Source organism: Saccharomycodes ludwigii, chromosome VI (genome assembly GCF_020623625.1).
Source record: "Saccharomycodes ludwigii strain NBRC 1722 chromosome VI, whole genome shotgun sequence".
In the NCBI taxonomy this organism is placed as follows: domain Eukaryota; kingdom Fungi; phylum Ascomycota; class Saccharomycetes; order Saccharomycodales; family Saccharomycodaceae; genus Saccharomycodes; species Saccharomycodes ludwigii.
The window spans coordinates 62,119-74,966 of record NC_060205.1 but is presented as its reverse complement, the minus strand read 5'-3'; the positions used below and the strand labels follow the sequence as shown (position 1 = coordinate 74,966).

The following is a 12,848-nucleotide window of genomic DNA, read 5'->3' as shown; positions in this document are numbered from 1 at the left end:
TACAGTTAATGATCTTCAATCCCTTCCCTTAAATAAATCTTGAGCTTGACTGCGAGCACAAGTGAAACAGATCATCTACGCGATTTATAAATAATACATAATTATTATACACGTGACTGATTCTGCTGAAGGTGCGATGTATCCATAGTAAAACTTAGTTCAACAAATTTAAATCAAATATTTGAGCGGCTAAAACATTGTAACTTGTAAAATATACCCTTTAAAACTGTCTTAATATTACTAAAAACATCAATTTTTTTTTGTTTTTTATTTTTTTAAAAAGACAGAGAGTAGGTAATAAAAGATATACCAACAATGAAAAGTATTATTACATTAAGTAACTTACCTCTAGACCCACCCCTTGGATGTTCCGTTACTGATGATGTCAGAACTGTTGCTCAAAGATTTAAGAAACTAAAAGTTCATTGTTTGTTGGTTTATTCTCAAAATAAAGTTCTAGTTGGTGTTATTACCACCAAAGATTTAGCATTTCGTTCTAATTTAAATAGCAACGTTAAAATTAAAGATATCTACACAAGAAACCCATTGATTATAGATGATCACACGGAACTCATAACGGCTTTAAGGATCATGTGTCAGAAGAAAATTAGACATTTGATTATCAAAAATAATAAAGCTAATAATCACGAAGATATTGTAGGTATATTTGATATTACTAAAAATTTAAAAAAAGTAATCCCCAGTTTAGATAGATTTGATTATAATTATTCACTAAAAATGGTCCTTCAAGATGGTCATTATTTCACTAAGCCAGTGATTATAGGTCTAGATTCCACCATATCTGAGGCATTGGCTTTAATGCGAAAATATAATACCACTGCTATTTTGGTGAAGGATGTTGTCAATAATACCAATGCTGAATATGCTCACCAACTTTTAGATTTTAATATTATTGGTATTTTAACCAGCAAAGATATTGTTTATAGAGTGCTAGTTGACCCAGATATTGAGCCTAGTATAAGTAAAATCACGAGGGTTATGACCATTAGACCAAATTTTGCTTACAGTTCAAATTTAGTATCGGAAGCATTGCAAATGATGTTTAAGGGTAATTTTCTAAACTTGCCCGTTATTGACGAAAACGAACAGGATAAATTGATAGGAATGGTATCTGTTTTACAACTAACACATGCAGAAATAATTGCTAGAGAAAAGGAAGAAAATGATCTTTATTGGGAAACTTTCAAAAACGCCCTACAATATCCTGTTTTTTTAGTTTTCAAGATTTTTAATTGCGACGAAACAAGCGAACACAAAAGGAGTTTGAAGATAGAAAACAGAATTAAAACTATTCGAATTATGTATGATGAGAAAGAAAATATATTTGCCCAGCTAAATACTCAGTTGAAAAGTTGCAACATCACAACGGATAACATGTATTTTTATATTTCCGAAACAAAAAGTGTTAAAATATCGAGCGATAGGGATTTGAAACAATGTCTACTGGAAAAACAAACGTCGTTTGCTTTATATAGGCATAATCTAATAATAGAGTTATTGATTGTGGGAAATGGAAATAAAGTAAAAGATCAACCTAATAATCAACCACCCCCATTTACCACCAAGGATCACAAAGAATCAGCAAAAGACAGTAAACAAGAGACAAAAAATAAACCTGTAGCATTGAAAATGGTGACTAATTTTTTTAAAAAAATTAAAAGTAATCATAATCACAATGGTAGTAATTATTTATTTATAAACTACACCATGTTTTTCTTTCTTGGCTTTTTCGTTGGTAGAAAATTAAAAATATAAATATTTATATTGGTGTATTATGAGTGTTTTGGTCGTATACACATCTAATTTATAGCCTTTCTAATGCTACTTTTTCTGTAGAATTCAAAGTATAATCTATGTCTGGCCATTTGAATACACCCTCATCCTTTAACACTTCCATCAACTTCTTAAATACGGTAATTTTTTCATACATCCATGGATTAGGGTAGGACGCCCAAACTTTGTATCTATTACCATAGAAATTATCTAAGAAATTTAACAAAAACTTGAAATTTGCAACATATTTTTTTTTTTCCACTTCATGGCCAATGGTATATTTATAAATTCTCAAAAAGGCAAGAATAAAGTGAGACTCCATTTCCTGAAACAAAGTCCAAGTTTTAAATTTCTTCATTAAACATAGGATTTCCAATTTTTTTATGTCATATTCCATTATATAACTGGTCCCTGGTATATGAGAAGATAAATAGGATAATGTGTCGTAATAAGCTGAATGAATTAAATAAATGAAAAATGCGTTATCACCTAGATTGGCACATTTTGTTAAATCTCTCATACAGTTAGGTAAGCCGTCTAAAAAGGCTTCCACCATTTCTCGCACTTCCTGCATATGTTGTACAGACGGATATGTACAGAAATTTTGATTAGAAAACCATGAAGAAGAAAGTTTGTCGAAATAATATTGTGATAAGGGGCCAGCACCATCTGTGTCCAAAATATATTTGACCAAATCATCCTTGATGTCACAAAAGTTAGTGTTTTGTGACGATAATGGAGATGAATTTTTTTCTGCTGAGTTTACCAACTCAAGCAGTGCTAGCTTACCTTCCGGTTCAAATTTAACAGTGGTGGTATAGTCTAAAATCATACAAGGTCTACAAAATTTGCGGGCAATAAGTTTGTCTGCAAAGCAGCAAAACCACCATATTCTTTTTTTTTTCGCCTTCATTCTTGTATTTTTGGTAGCATTTAAAAATAATTCAGAATGTAAACCAAAATCTTGTGCAATTCTAATTGCTGTTGACAACATTAGTGTTCTAGATAGTTCGACGCCTATTAATGGTAATGATATAATCAAGCATAGTATGCCTTGGACAGAATACAATCCGTCAGGGAACATGCTAATACTTTGATAATACAATAAAGAATTATTGAAGAAAATATCTTCATATTTCCTCAACCAAACTAAATCTTTCAAGGAAGCGTGGTATACTTTTAATCTATGTTGTTCATCTTTAGTAGAGACCTGTGTCTCGTGTTGTAACAATCTACATGTTATGGCGGATAAAATATTTAGAATCAACAAATGTGAATTATTTAAAGATGCGAAGCCATCTTTTTTCCATTTCTGTAAAATACCAATAACATCATAATCTTCTAAGGGGAATATTAATTGCAATTTATAATAAGACACCAAAACGCTAGCTATTTCTTCCATTAAAGCAAAATATGGTAATTCTTGGAGACTTGGGGTTTCAATCATTTCGCATACAATTTTTTGTTGAGTACGATTTTCGTACATACATGAAATATCAATGGAATCAAAAACAGGTAGTAAATCACTGTGTATATGTTGTCTAATCGTTTCTTTAAGCTCAGCTGTCTGTAAGGAAGAACAGATCTCCACTCGTGAATTATTAGCAGCCTCAGTACCACTTTCATGGTCAAGATCTGCATTACTAACAACGTCTGCTAAAATCCCTAAAGAACCGTCAACATTTTTTTTCCGTTCTTTTGTATTTTGATGTTGTTTTTTGTCATTTTCCAAGTTTGAAACTTGTTTGACAAGCACGTCTTGGCCTTGTTTATGAGACAAATTCTTTTGCTTTTTGTTTACTAAAGAAGACGCCATAATTTGTTTGTCGCCTGGTCTTTTCAAACTTTTTGTATCGGCTACATGATTGTTATTTTCATCGTCATTATGCTTTTTATTTGCTGTATCAGTAAAAAAAGGAACAAAAGATTTAACATTTGGATTTAAATTTTCTTTTTCAGTTTTCGTATTGATTAAATAATCAACTTTTTTCTCCAAGACAGATATATAATCCAATATATCTTCAAATTCATGCTTCTTTAAGTCTTTACTGCGTTTTTTTGTTTGATAATTTTTGGCGTGATTTTGTTTATTGTTAAGCCTTGTATCTTTTTTTGTACTATTATTATTGCCATCGTTTGTATCGATATTATTATTTTGATCTTCTTCCTCCTCTTCTTCCTCTTCTTCTCCCTCTTCTTGTTTATCCTGGCTCACTTTTATCTCTTCTTCTACAATCATAATTAATATAATAATTTTGCTATTAATATGTTTAATGTCATCATCGTCCACTACTAAGCTGTAAAATACGTGGCTGAAATGGGGGAGGATTTCCTTTTATTATGCTAAGGTTACTTTCTAAAGACGTTTTTTTTTTTTTTTCTTATTTATAGAAATAAAAAATAAACATTTGTTATTAGTCCGAGTGTCCGATAAAGACAAATATTTTTGTATCTTGTATCAGAGTTGTATTCCACGTCTTTTTTTTTTTTTTTTTTTTTGAACGTTTTCTTATTACAAAAATGTTCCATACAAATCAGTAATAAATGAAAGTTGATATGACAATCAACTGTGAACATTCTTTCGTTCAACTTTAATAAAATCTTTAATTTTATACGATGGAACAACTTGTTCAATAATTTCATTCATTATTTATAAACAAAAATAAAGTCTATTACACTAATTATTAAATAAAACACTTGTTCGTACCAAACGATACTAAATGACAGCTTTTTTCTATAACATTTTATTACTGAAAAGTTACCACGTGATTAATGCATCTGCAGCAATGATAAGTCAGGGTAAGCTGGCAACAAAATAAATAAATTAATATTTTTCATTGTTTTATTTAAAAGATGAAAAATTAGCAAATTGATAATATATATCGTACTTTTTTTTTTTTTTCCTTCTTCTTCTTCTTCTTTTTCTCTCTTGTTTTTTTTCTTTTTTTTTTTTCTTTTTACCTTTTCAGTGTATGAAAACTTTTACAAGAAACAACATCAAAAATCCAACAGCTAGTATTTCAAACTAAAACTGATACTATTATCCCAAAATACTCAAGCTATTACTATAGACCTCCCCTCCAATTCTTCTTTTGAAGTTCTGTTGTATCTGTTTTTAAATTAATAAATAGGAATTATTTCTTATTTATTTCTCTATTTTCCTTTTCAATTTTTTTTTTCTCCCTCTTTCTTCTTTCGGCTCATTATTTTTAGTGACATTATTCACAATCACACTATGTCAGCCTTACCAGAAGATATCAATACCACACTAATTAGCATTTTACAAGGCTTTGCTTCTCCAGATAATACCATCCGTGCACAGGCAGAACTTGCTTTGCAAAATACATGGATCACACCAGAAAATATTGAGGTTTTATTAATTTTTTTATCAGAACAAGCATCTTTTTCATCAGATGCTACCACCAGTGCATTATCTGCTGTTTTATTTAGAAAATTAGCCCTAAGAGCACCTCCTTCTTCTAAAACAGTTATTATTGCCAAAAACATCACGAGTATTAGTAATGCTGCTTTGCAACAAATAAGGGCTACTTTATTGAAAGGTTTTTTCACTCAACAAAATGTATCCATTAGGCATAAATTATCAGATGCCATTGCAGTTTGTGCTTTGGATGATATGGATAAATGGACACAATTATTGGAATGTGTATTCCAAGCTATGAAATCAGATGATCCAACTTACAGAGAATCGAGTTTTAGAATTCTAACAACCGTCCCGTACTTAATAAACAATGTGGATAGTAACCTAGTTCTATCTGTATTTGAAGCAGGGTTTACTGATGCTAATGATGATGTAAAAGTGTCTGCTGTTTCTGCATTTGTGGGTTATTTTAGACAGTTGCCCAAATCGAATTGGGCAAAATTGGGTGTTCTATTGCCTAGTTTACTGAATAGCTTGCCTAAATTTTTAGAAGATGCAAAAGATTACGCATTGTCTGCTGCTTTTGAACCATTAATCGAATTGATAGAATTGGCTCCCAAATTGTTTAAAGACATGTTTAATCAAATTATTCAATTCGTTGATATAGTGATTAAAACAAAAGATTTGGATGCTTCCACAAGAACCAGCGCACTAGAACTTTTAACTGTTTTCAGTGAAAATGCCCCCCAAATGTGTAAAAGTAATCCCAACTATGGTAATACCGTTGTTATGGACACGTTGATGATGATGACAGAAGTCTCTGAAGATGACGACAATGCTATTGAATGGCAAAATTCAGATGATACCGATGACAACGAAGAAGAAGTAACTTATGATCACGCTCGTCAAGCTTTGGATAGAGTCGCCTTAAAATTAAACGGCAAGTATTTGGCGCCATTTTTATTTCAATATTTAGAACCAATGATGCAATCAAGTGAATGGAGGGAAAGATTTGCTGCATTGATGGCTTTATCGTCTGCAGCCGAAGGTTGTCGTGATGTTTTAATTAGCAAGATTGGTAAAATATTAGATATGGTTATCCCTCTTGTTAACGATCCTCACCCTAGGGTTCAGTATGGAGCATGTAATGCATTGGGTCAAATTTCTACTGATTTTGCACCATTGATTCAAAGGGTTTCCCATGAGCGTATTGTTCCAGCTTTAATTAGTAGATTGAGCAACGACTGTTGTTCTCGTGTTCAAACACATGGGGCAGCAGCTTTGGTTAATTTTTCGGAGGAAGCTTCACAGAGCATTTTAGAACCTTATTTGGACAGTTTATTGTCTAATTTGTTAACCCTGTTGCAAAGTGACAAAACCTATGTACAGGAGCAAGCTTTGACTACTATAGCATTTATTGCAGAGGCAGCCGAGAAAAAGTTTATTAAATATTATGATACGCTAATGCCACAGCTAATACATGTTTTAAAAACTGACACTGGCGACGAAAATAGGGTATTAAAGGGGAAGTGTATGGAATGTTCGACATTAATCGCTTTGGCGGTAGGAAGAGAAAAATTCGGTGCCTATTCACAGGAATTGTTGGAATGTTTTGTTCACTACCAAAAGCAGGATATTAAGGATGACGATCCAATAAAATCTTATTTAGAATATGGTTGGAGTAGAATTTGCAGAATTATGCGTGAAGAGTTTGTTCCATTTTTACCACTTGTTTTACCACCATTATTACTGACGGCCAAGGCAACACAAGATGTTAGTCTAATTGAGGAAGAGGAAGCGGAAAGTTTTCAACAGTATAACGAATGGGACGTTGTTCAAATTCAAGGTAAACATATAGCTATACACACATCTATTTTAGACGACAAAGTAACTGCTATGGATTTGATTAATGTTTATGCAAGCATTTTGAAATCTTCGTTTGTGTATTATGCTAATGAAATTTTATTGGAAATCGCTATTCCTTCCATTGATTTCTACTTGCATGATGGTGTTAGGGCTACTGGTGCTAAGTTGATCTCCGTTTTATTAGGCTGTTTAATATCTGCAAATGGCGTTGACGACAAAGTCTTTGCGCTATGGAAACTTGCTTGTGACAAGTTATTGGTGGGTATGAACTCCGAGCCAATGCCTGAAATACTTCAAATATATCACAAAGTGTTTGTGGATTGTTTAGATATCACGGAAGTTGATTGTTTATCTGAGGAACAAGTGGGAGAATATACAAAGGCTACATTTGTTAATTTAACCGATGTTTATACAAGAGTCAAAACACGCCATGGCGAAGATGATGAGTACAATGAAGATGTTGATGATGAAGCAGATGATTACACAGACGAGGATTTATTGGATGAAATCAACAAATCTTTAGCATCGATTTTTAAGTTGAAGACTACTGCATTCTTGCCACACTTTGAAAGTCTATGGAATTTAATAACCACTTCCTATTTGCAACAAGACTCTGAAATTATATTGTCTTTGTTTGCGTTGGTTGCAATTGCTGATATGGTTCAATATTGCGGTGAAAGCACTGCGCCATTGAAGGTCAGCTTTGGTTCCAAAGTTCAGGAATATTTAACTTCTCCGGAGCCATCTATTCGCCAAGCTGCAGCTTATGTGGTGGGGAGCTGTGCCATTTATGCTCCTCAGTCATATTCTGATTTGTGTAACAGTAGTTTGCCAATATTAGTTAAAGTTATTGTTATCCCCGATGCTAGATCAGATGAAAATATCACCTCCACTGAGAATGCTAATGCAGCCATAGCTAAGATCTTGCATACATTTGGGCCAAGTATACCCCAGTTTAACGATTACGTATCTTTGTGGTTAAAATCTTTTCCTGTTATTCAAGATGAGGAGGCCGCTAATTACAGTTATAAATTTTTAGGTGAACTAATAAATAGTAATAATCCAGCAGTTCAAGGTTTAGACAATATTTCAAACATTGTAAAATATGTTGTGGAGGCTTTATATCAAAAGTCGTTATCTTCAAGTGCTTCAGAATCTATAATTGCATCGACTAAGTCATTATTGGACACAGTGCCTCAAGATCAAGTGATGTCTTTGTTTGGTAATTACCCTGAACCTGTAATGAACGAAATTAAAAAATGGTTCTCATAGCTTGAAATGTAACTATTGGGTGTTATATATCTATGTGTATGTATGTTTGTATAAAAACCTAAAGAAAGTGAATAAATAGCACATTAATTTTTTTTTTTTTATTGTAGGATTGAGCTTTTTTTTTTTAGTTTGTTGGTTTCGGTATGATATAATTTGTATATTGTTATTGTAATGTGGACACATTCGTGGTGCTGTGATATTATGAAAACTGTTATCCGAATCCACGCATCGATTGCTCGGATTTATTGAATGGAAATTATTATAGCATAAAAGGAAAAAAAAAAAAAAAAAAAAAAAAAAAAGAAAAGAAAAAAAAAATAACATTTCTTTTTTTTTTTTTTTCATATATTTTTCTTTTCTTTTTTTTTTTCGGTGAAGATGAAGTCGAAATTAAACATTTCTTGTAATAGGTTTTCGTAAAATATTAACGCACGTCTCAAATTTTTAACTAAAATATAGACATGCTTTGATAAGCTGTAAATGTTAGCTATTTAAGGTCAATAAAAGAGTTTTGAAAACACATCACTAATAGTATTAAGAAAAAAAAATCATAAGAGGAAAATGGGTCTATCAGAAAATAAATCAAAACAAAAATTTGGTTGGGATCCAAGAAATAATACGTGGTCTAATGATACTTCAAGATTTGGTCACAAACATTTAGAAAAACTAGGTTGGAAGCCCGGTGATGGGTTGGGTATGGATTCAAATTCATTGACTACGCATATTAAAGTTACTGTTAAAGGTGATAATATGGGACTGGGTGCCAAACTAGTTAAAAGAAATAAAAAAGATGAATTTGATAGTGGAGAATGCATGGGGTTAGATGCATTTCAAAGAATCTTGGGCAGATTAAATGGTAAAGAGGATAAAATATCTACAGAACTGGAAAAACAAAGAAAGGAAAGGATTATAAATGGCAAATGGGGGATTGACTTTGTTAAGGGTGATGTATTAGCTAGCACATGGGATGCTAAAACAAAGAAATTAATGAGTTATAGCAGTTATGAAAATAATTCAAAAAAAAGATCATTGGATGAAAACATTGCAACCAGCCAAGAAAAGAAAAAGTTAAAACTAGACAGAAAAATTAAGAAGAGGGAAAAGAAGGAGAAAAAGGAAAAGAAGGAGAAAAAGGAAAAGAAGGAGAAAAAGGAAAAGAAAGAAAAGAAGAAGGAAAAGAAGGAAAAGAAGGAAAAGAAGGAGAAAAAGGAAAAGAAAGAAAAGAAGAAGGAAAAGAAGGAAAAGAAAAATAACAATACTAAACAACCAAAAGAAAAAGTTACCACTTCTCCTCATAACAGTGATGCTGTGACAAAAGAATCAATGCTGAAACCCACAACATCAGCTAAGGACTTAGAGAATGCTGGTATATCGGCAAGATTGGCTGTCAGGTCTAAATGGATTAGGCAGAAAAAGGCCGCCGTAATGGACTCTAAAGCGTTAAATGAAATATTTATGGTTGCCAATTGAGAATCATACTACCACACAGCATATATATATATCATTGTGAATACTAGTTAAGAATTTGCAGTATAACGAAACAAAAAAAAGTAAATTAAAACGTACAATCAAATAAAAACCTTAATAAAAAAATAAATTATAAACTTACATTTTACATATAAACCATGTAATAATTTCTTTTTTCTAAAAAAAAATAAACTTTTAAAATCACTCCTTAAGCCAAAACAAATCCAACACCGGCAACAGCAGCCAAGGTAACAATAGAACTCAAAATAACCTGGAACAAGTTAACCTTGACAGATGCAGAAGCAGCACTCTTACTCTTAGAAGTTGATGTAGAAGAGCTGGATGAACCAGATGAACTAGATGAGTCAGATGAACCAGATTTGGCGCTGGATTTGGAGCTAGCTTTAGAGCTAGATTGAGAACCAGAACTGGAATCGGAGGCTGAAGCAGAAGCTGAAGCTGACCCAGAAGCTGAACCAGAAGCTGAATCTAATGAGACAGCCTTCAACATAGAGGAACAAGTACTAGCAGTAGTAGCGCTTTGCAAAGTAGCAGAACCACTAAAGTCACAGTCGGAAGAGGAACCATACTTCTTGTAATACACGTTCATAACATAGGACAATTTTTCAGCTGGGGAACAGAAAGAGTAAGAACCATACTTACCAGTGGTACCGTTGGCAATGATATCTGCACAATCAATTTCAGCACAAATATAACTAAATAGTTCATCATATGCATCACCTGTATCGTCAGAAGTGTCATTAACATAAACACATGATAATGAAGCTTCCATACAAGAACACAAATCACTGTTTGGAGTTGGTGGCAACTTGGTGTTAGCTTCCCAGTAGACTCCGGTAGCTGGGCAAGACAAACTAGTGGAGGAAGCAGTGTAAGAAGCATTATTGACAGAAGAAGGAGAGATACTGTGCAATTCACTGGACAAATAGTTAAAGTCTGACAAAGTGGAAACAGAACTGCTAACAATAGACACCAAACCATAATCATTTTCTTCTTGGAAGTACATGTAAACAATACCACCAGACCAAACACTTGTCATGTTGGAACCGTACAAAGCTTGAACTTCAGTGAACTTTCTTGGTTGGACTGAATTACAACCATATTCAGAAAAGAATAGTGGAATACTCAAGTTGGCAAATTCAGCAGTTCTGTCTTTGTAACCAGACGTAGCATAAGTACTGGGACCACACCATTCATACATATTAATACCATAGAAATCAGCTTTGTCATCATCATCACCACAGGCAAAATAGTCGGCCATGGCAACTCTGGTATCAGCATCATCGTTGGAGGAGTAACCAACTGGAATACTTCTGTAACCTTGCTTCTTGATATAAGCCTTGGAATCTCTGACAGCAGCCTTAACAAAAGTTGAGGCATCTGTATTGGTACTGTTGTTAGTAACTTCGTTACCAGCAAAAAACCCTAAAACGTTTGTGTAGTTAGCAAATTCGTCAATAACGGATGTGTAACGATCGTATAGGTCAACGGTCCAAGCAGGACTTTCTCTGTTAATGGCATATGTTGGATCAGACAAATCAGCAATAACATAAATACCAGCATCATTTAGGGCACTCATACATTTGGAGTGGTCCAATGATGTGTTGACAGCATAAACACGAATAACATTTGTGGTTAACTTTTCTAAGTATGGGATATCTCTTGAACAAGAATCATAATCAGCCAAAGGATCAACAATGGTTTCACCAGCGGTTGCGTTAGCACTATTGGCTTGGTAAGCAACACCCTTTATATAAAATTGGGAACCGTTGTTACTGTAAAAAAACTTGTTACCTTCTATTTCAATGGATGGAAGATCGTTACCAGCAGTGACGTAACCAGCAAACAAGGATGCTAAACCAAATGCAATTTTTGTATTGAAAAACATAGTGAACGTAATACAAAAAAGAAATATGTCTTTACTTTTTTTGTAATTTTTTTTTGTCCTTTTTTGAAGTTTTAAATCTAATGACAATATCAAAAAAGAAAAGAGCAAACGGTGAAAGGGATATAAGTAAAACAGATAAATAAAGAGGAAAAAAAAAAAAAAAAAGAAATCGGTGAACTTTTAAAGTGTGAGTGTATATATATAGATTATGCCAAACAGAGATAGAAAAAGAAAAAAAAAAAATAAAATAAAATAAAAGGTTTTATCGATTAAACTAAATTTTGAAATATACCAAGAAAATAAGTTGGAGTTAAACAAAAAAAAGCTTTGATCGAAAGAAAGAGAAAAAAAAATAAAAATGTAAAACGAAGCCACGAAAAATCTCAGATTTTTAATTTACTTATATATGATGAATCGGGTGATTAATTAAAACCTTTTTTTTCTTTTTTGTTCCTTTTATTATGAAATTTCTCCTCCTTTTTTTTTTTATATTTTGTCAGAAACATTCCAAATCTGTCGAGAAATGTAAACAAATTCTTGTTTGTACGTACATTTCTCAGCAATAAGATCTAGCCACAATTACGGGAAAAAAAAAAGTATTTCTAAATTTATTTTTTTCGCAGAATATCTTTAACGTTTTTCCTTGTGTGTGATTTCTTAGCCAAAAAAAAAATAATTTTTTTGAATTGGATAGTGCAATACTTAAAAGCCATCCTCATCAACGATAAAGTACACACCTAAATTAATGTTTTTTTTTTTTTTTAATAAGTCCTGCTTATAGTTTTTGAGGAACAAGGCTTTATTTAATTTTATTTTCCAAGAAAAAAAAAAAAGAAAAAAAAGTATATGTATATATCACATATATCTTTGAAATCAAACATATGGCTAATATGGGGAAATCTCCAATATCTTAGCACTAATATTAACTTGAACTGGTTAAGTAGTTTTACCCGCATTGTAAAATGAAATGTTCAACTTGACAAAAAAAAAAAATATTTTTTCTTTTTTTTTTAACAGTGGTCTAGAAACCCAAATGTTTAAAAATAGATTAATTTTATATTATCATTAGCATTAGTATCATGTTTTTACTGAATAATAATAAATCGAGGGGAGAAGGGGTCAACTACAAGTAGTTTTAAAAAGGAAGCAAAAATTATATTT

At 32.3% G+C, this 12,848-nt stretch overlaps 5 protein-coding genes across 5 annotated transcripts; 3 read left to right on the top strand and 2 right to left on the bottom strand.

Moving 5' to 3' along the window:
- Positions 1–315: 315 nt before the first annotated feature.
- On the top strand, positions 316–1,776 carry SCDLUD_004424 (uncharacterized protein; the record flags this gene model as incomplete). The annotated part of the gene is made up of 1 exon (XM_046076779.1): positions 316–1,776. The coding sequence occupies one exon, from the start codon at positions 316–318 to the stop codon at positions 1,774–1,776; it is 1,461 nt and encodes a 486-aa protein (XP_045932936.1).
- Positions 1,777–1,825: 49 nt separating this feature from the next.
- SCDLUD_004423 (fungal specific transcription factor domain-containing protein) lies at positions 1,826–4,033 on the bottom strand (the record flags this gene model as incomplete). The annotated part of the gene is made up of 1 exon (XM_046079469.1): positions 1,826–4,033. One exon carries the CDS (start codon positions 4,031–4,033, stop codon positions 1,826–1,828), a length of 2,208 nt encoding a protein of 735 aa, XP_045932935.1.
- A 996-nt stretch (positions 4,034–5,029) lies between these two features.
- On the top strand, positions 5,030–8,311 carry PSE1 (importin PSE1; the record flags this gene model as incomplete). Its single annotated transcript, XM_046079468.1, has 1 exon — positions 5,030–8,311. The coding sequence occupies one exon, from the start codon at positions 5,030–5,032 to the stop codon at positions 8,309–8,311; it is 3,282 nt and encodes a 1,093-aa protein (XP_045932934.1).
- Positions 8,312–8,872: 561 nt separating this feature from the next.
- PXR1 (telomerase inhibitor) lies at positions 8,873–9,781 on the top strand (the record flags this gene model as incomplete). The annotated part of the gene is made up of 1 exon (XM_046079467.1): positions 8,873–9,781. One exon carries the CDS (start codon positions 8,873–8,875, stop codon positions 9,779–9,781), a length of 909 nt encoding a protein of 302 aa, XP_045932933.1.
- Positions 9,782–9,986: 205 nt separating this feature from the next.
- On the bottom strand, positions 9,987–11,687 carry GAS1 (1,3-beta-glucanosyltransferase GAS1; the record flags this gene model as incomplete). Its single annotated transcript, XM_046079466.1, has 1 exon — positions 9,987–11,687. The coding sequence occupies one exon, from the start codon at positions 11,685–11,687 to the stop codon at positions 9,987–9,989; it is 1,701 nt and encodes a 566-aa protein (XP_045932932.1).
- Positions 11,688–12,848: the final 1,161 nt, after the last annotated feature.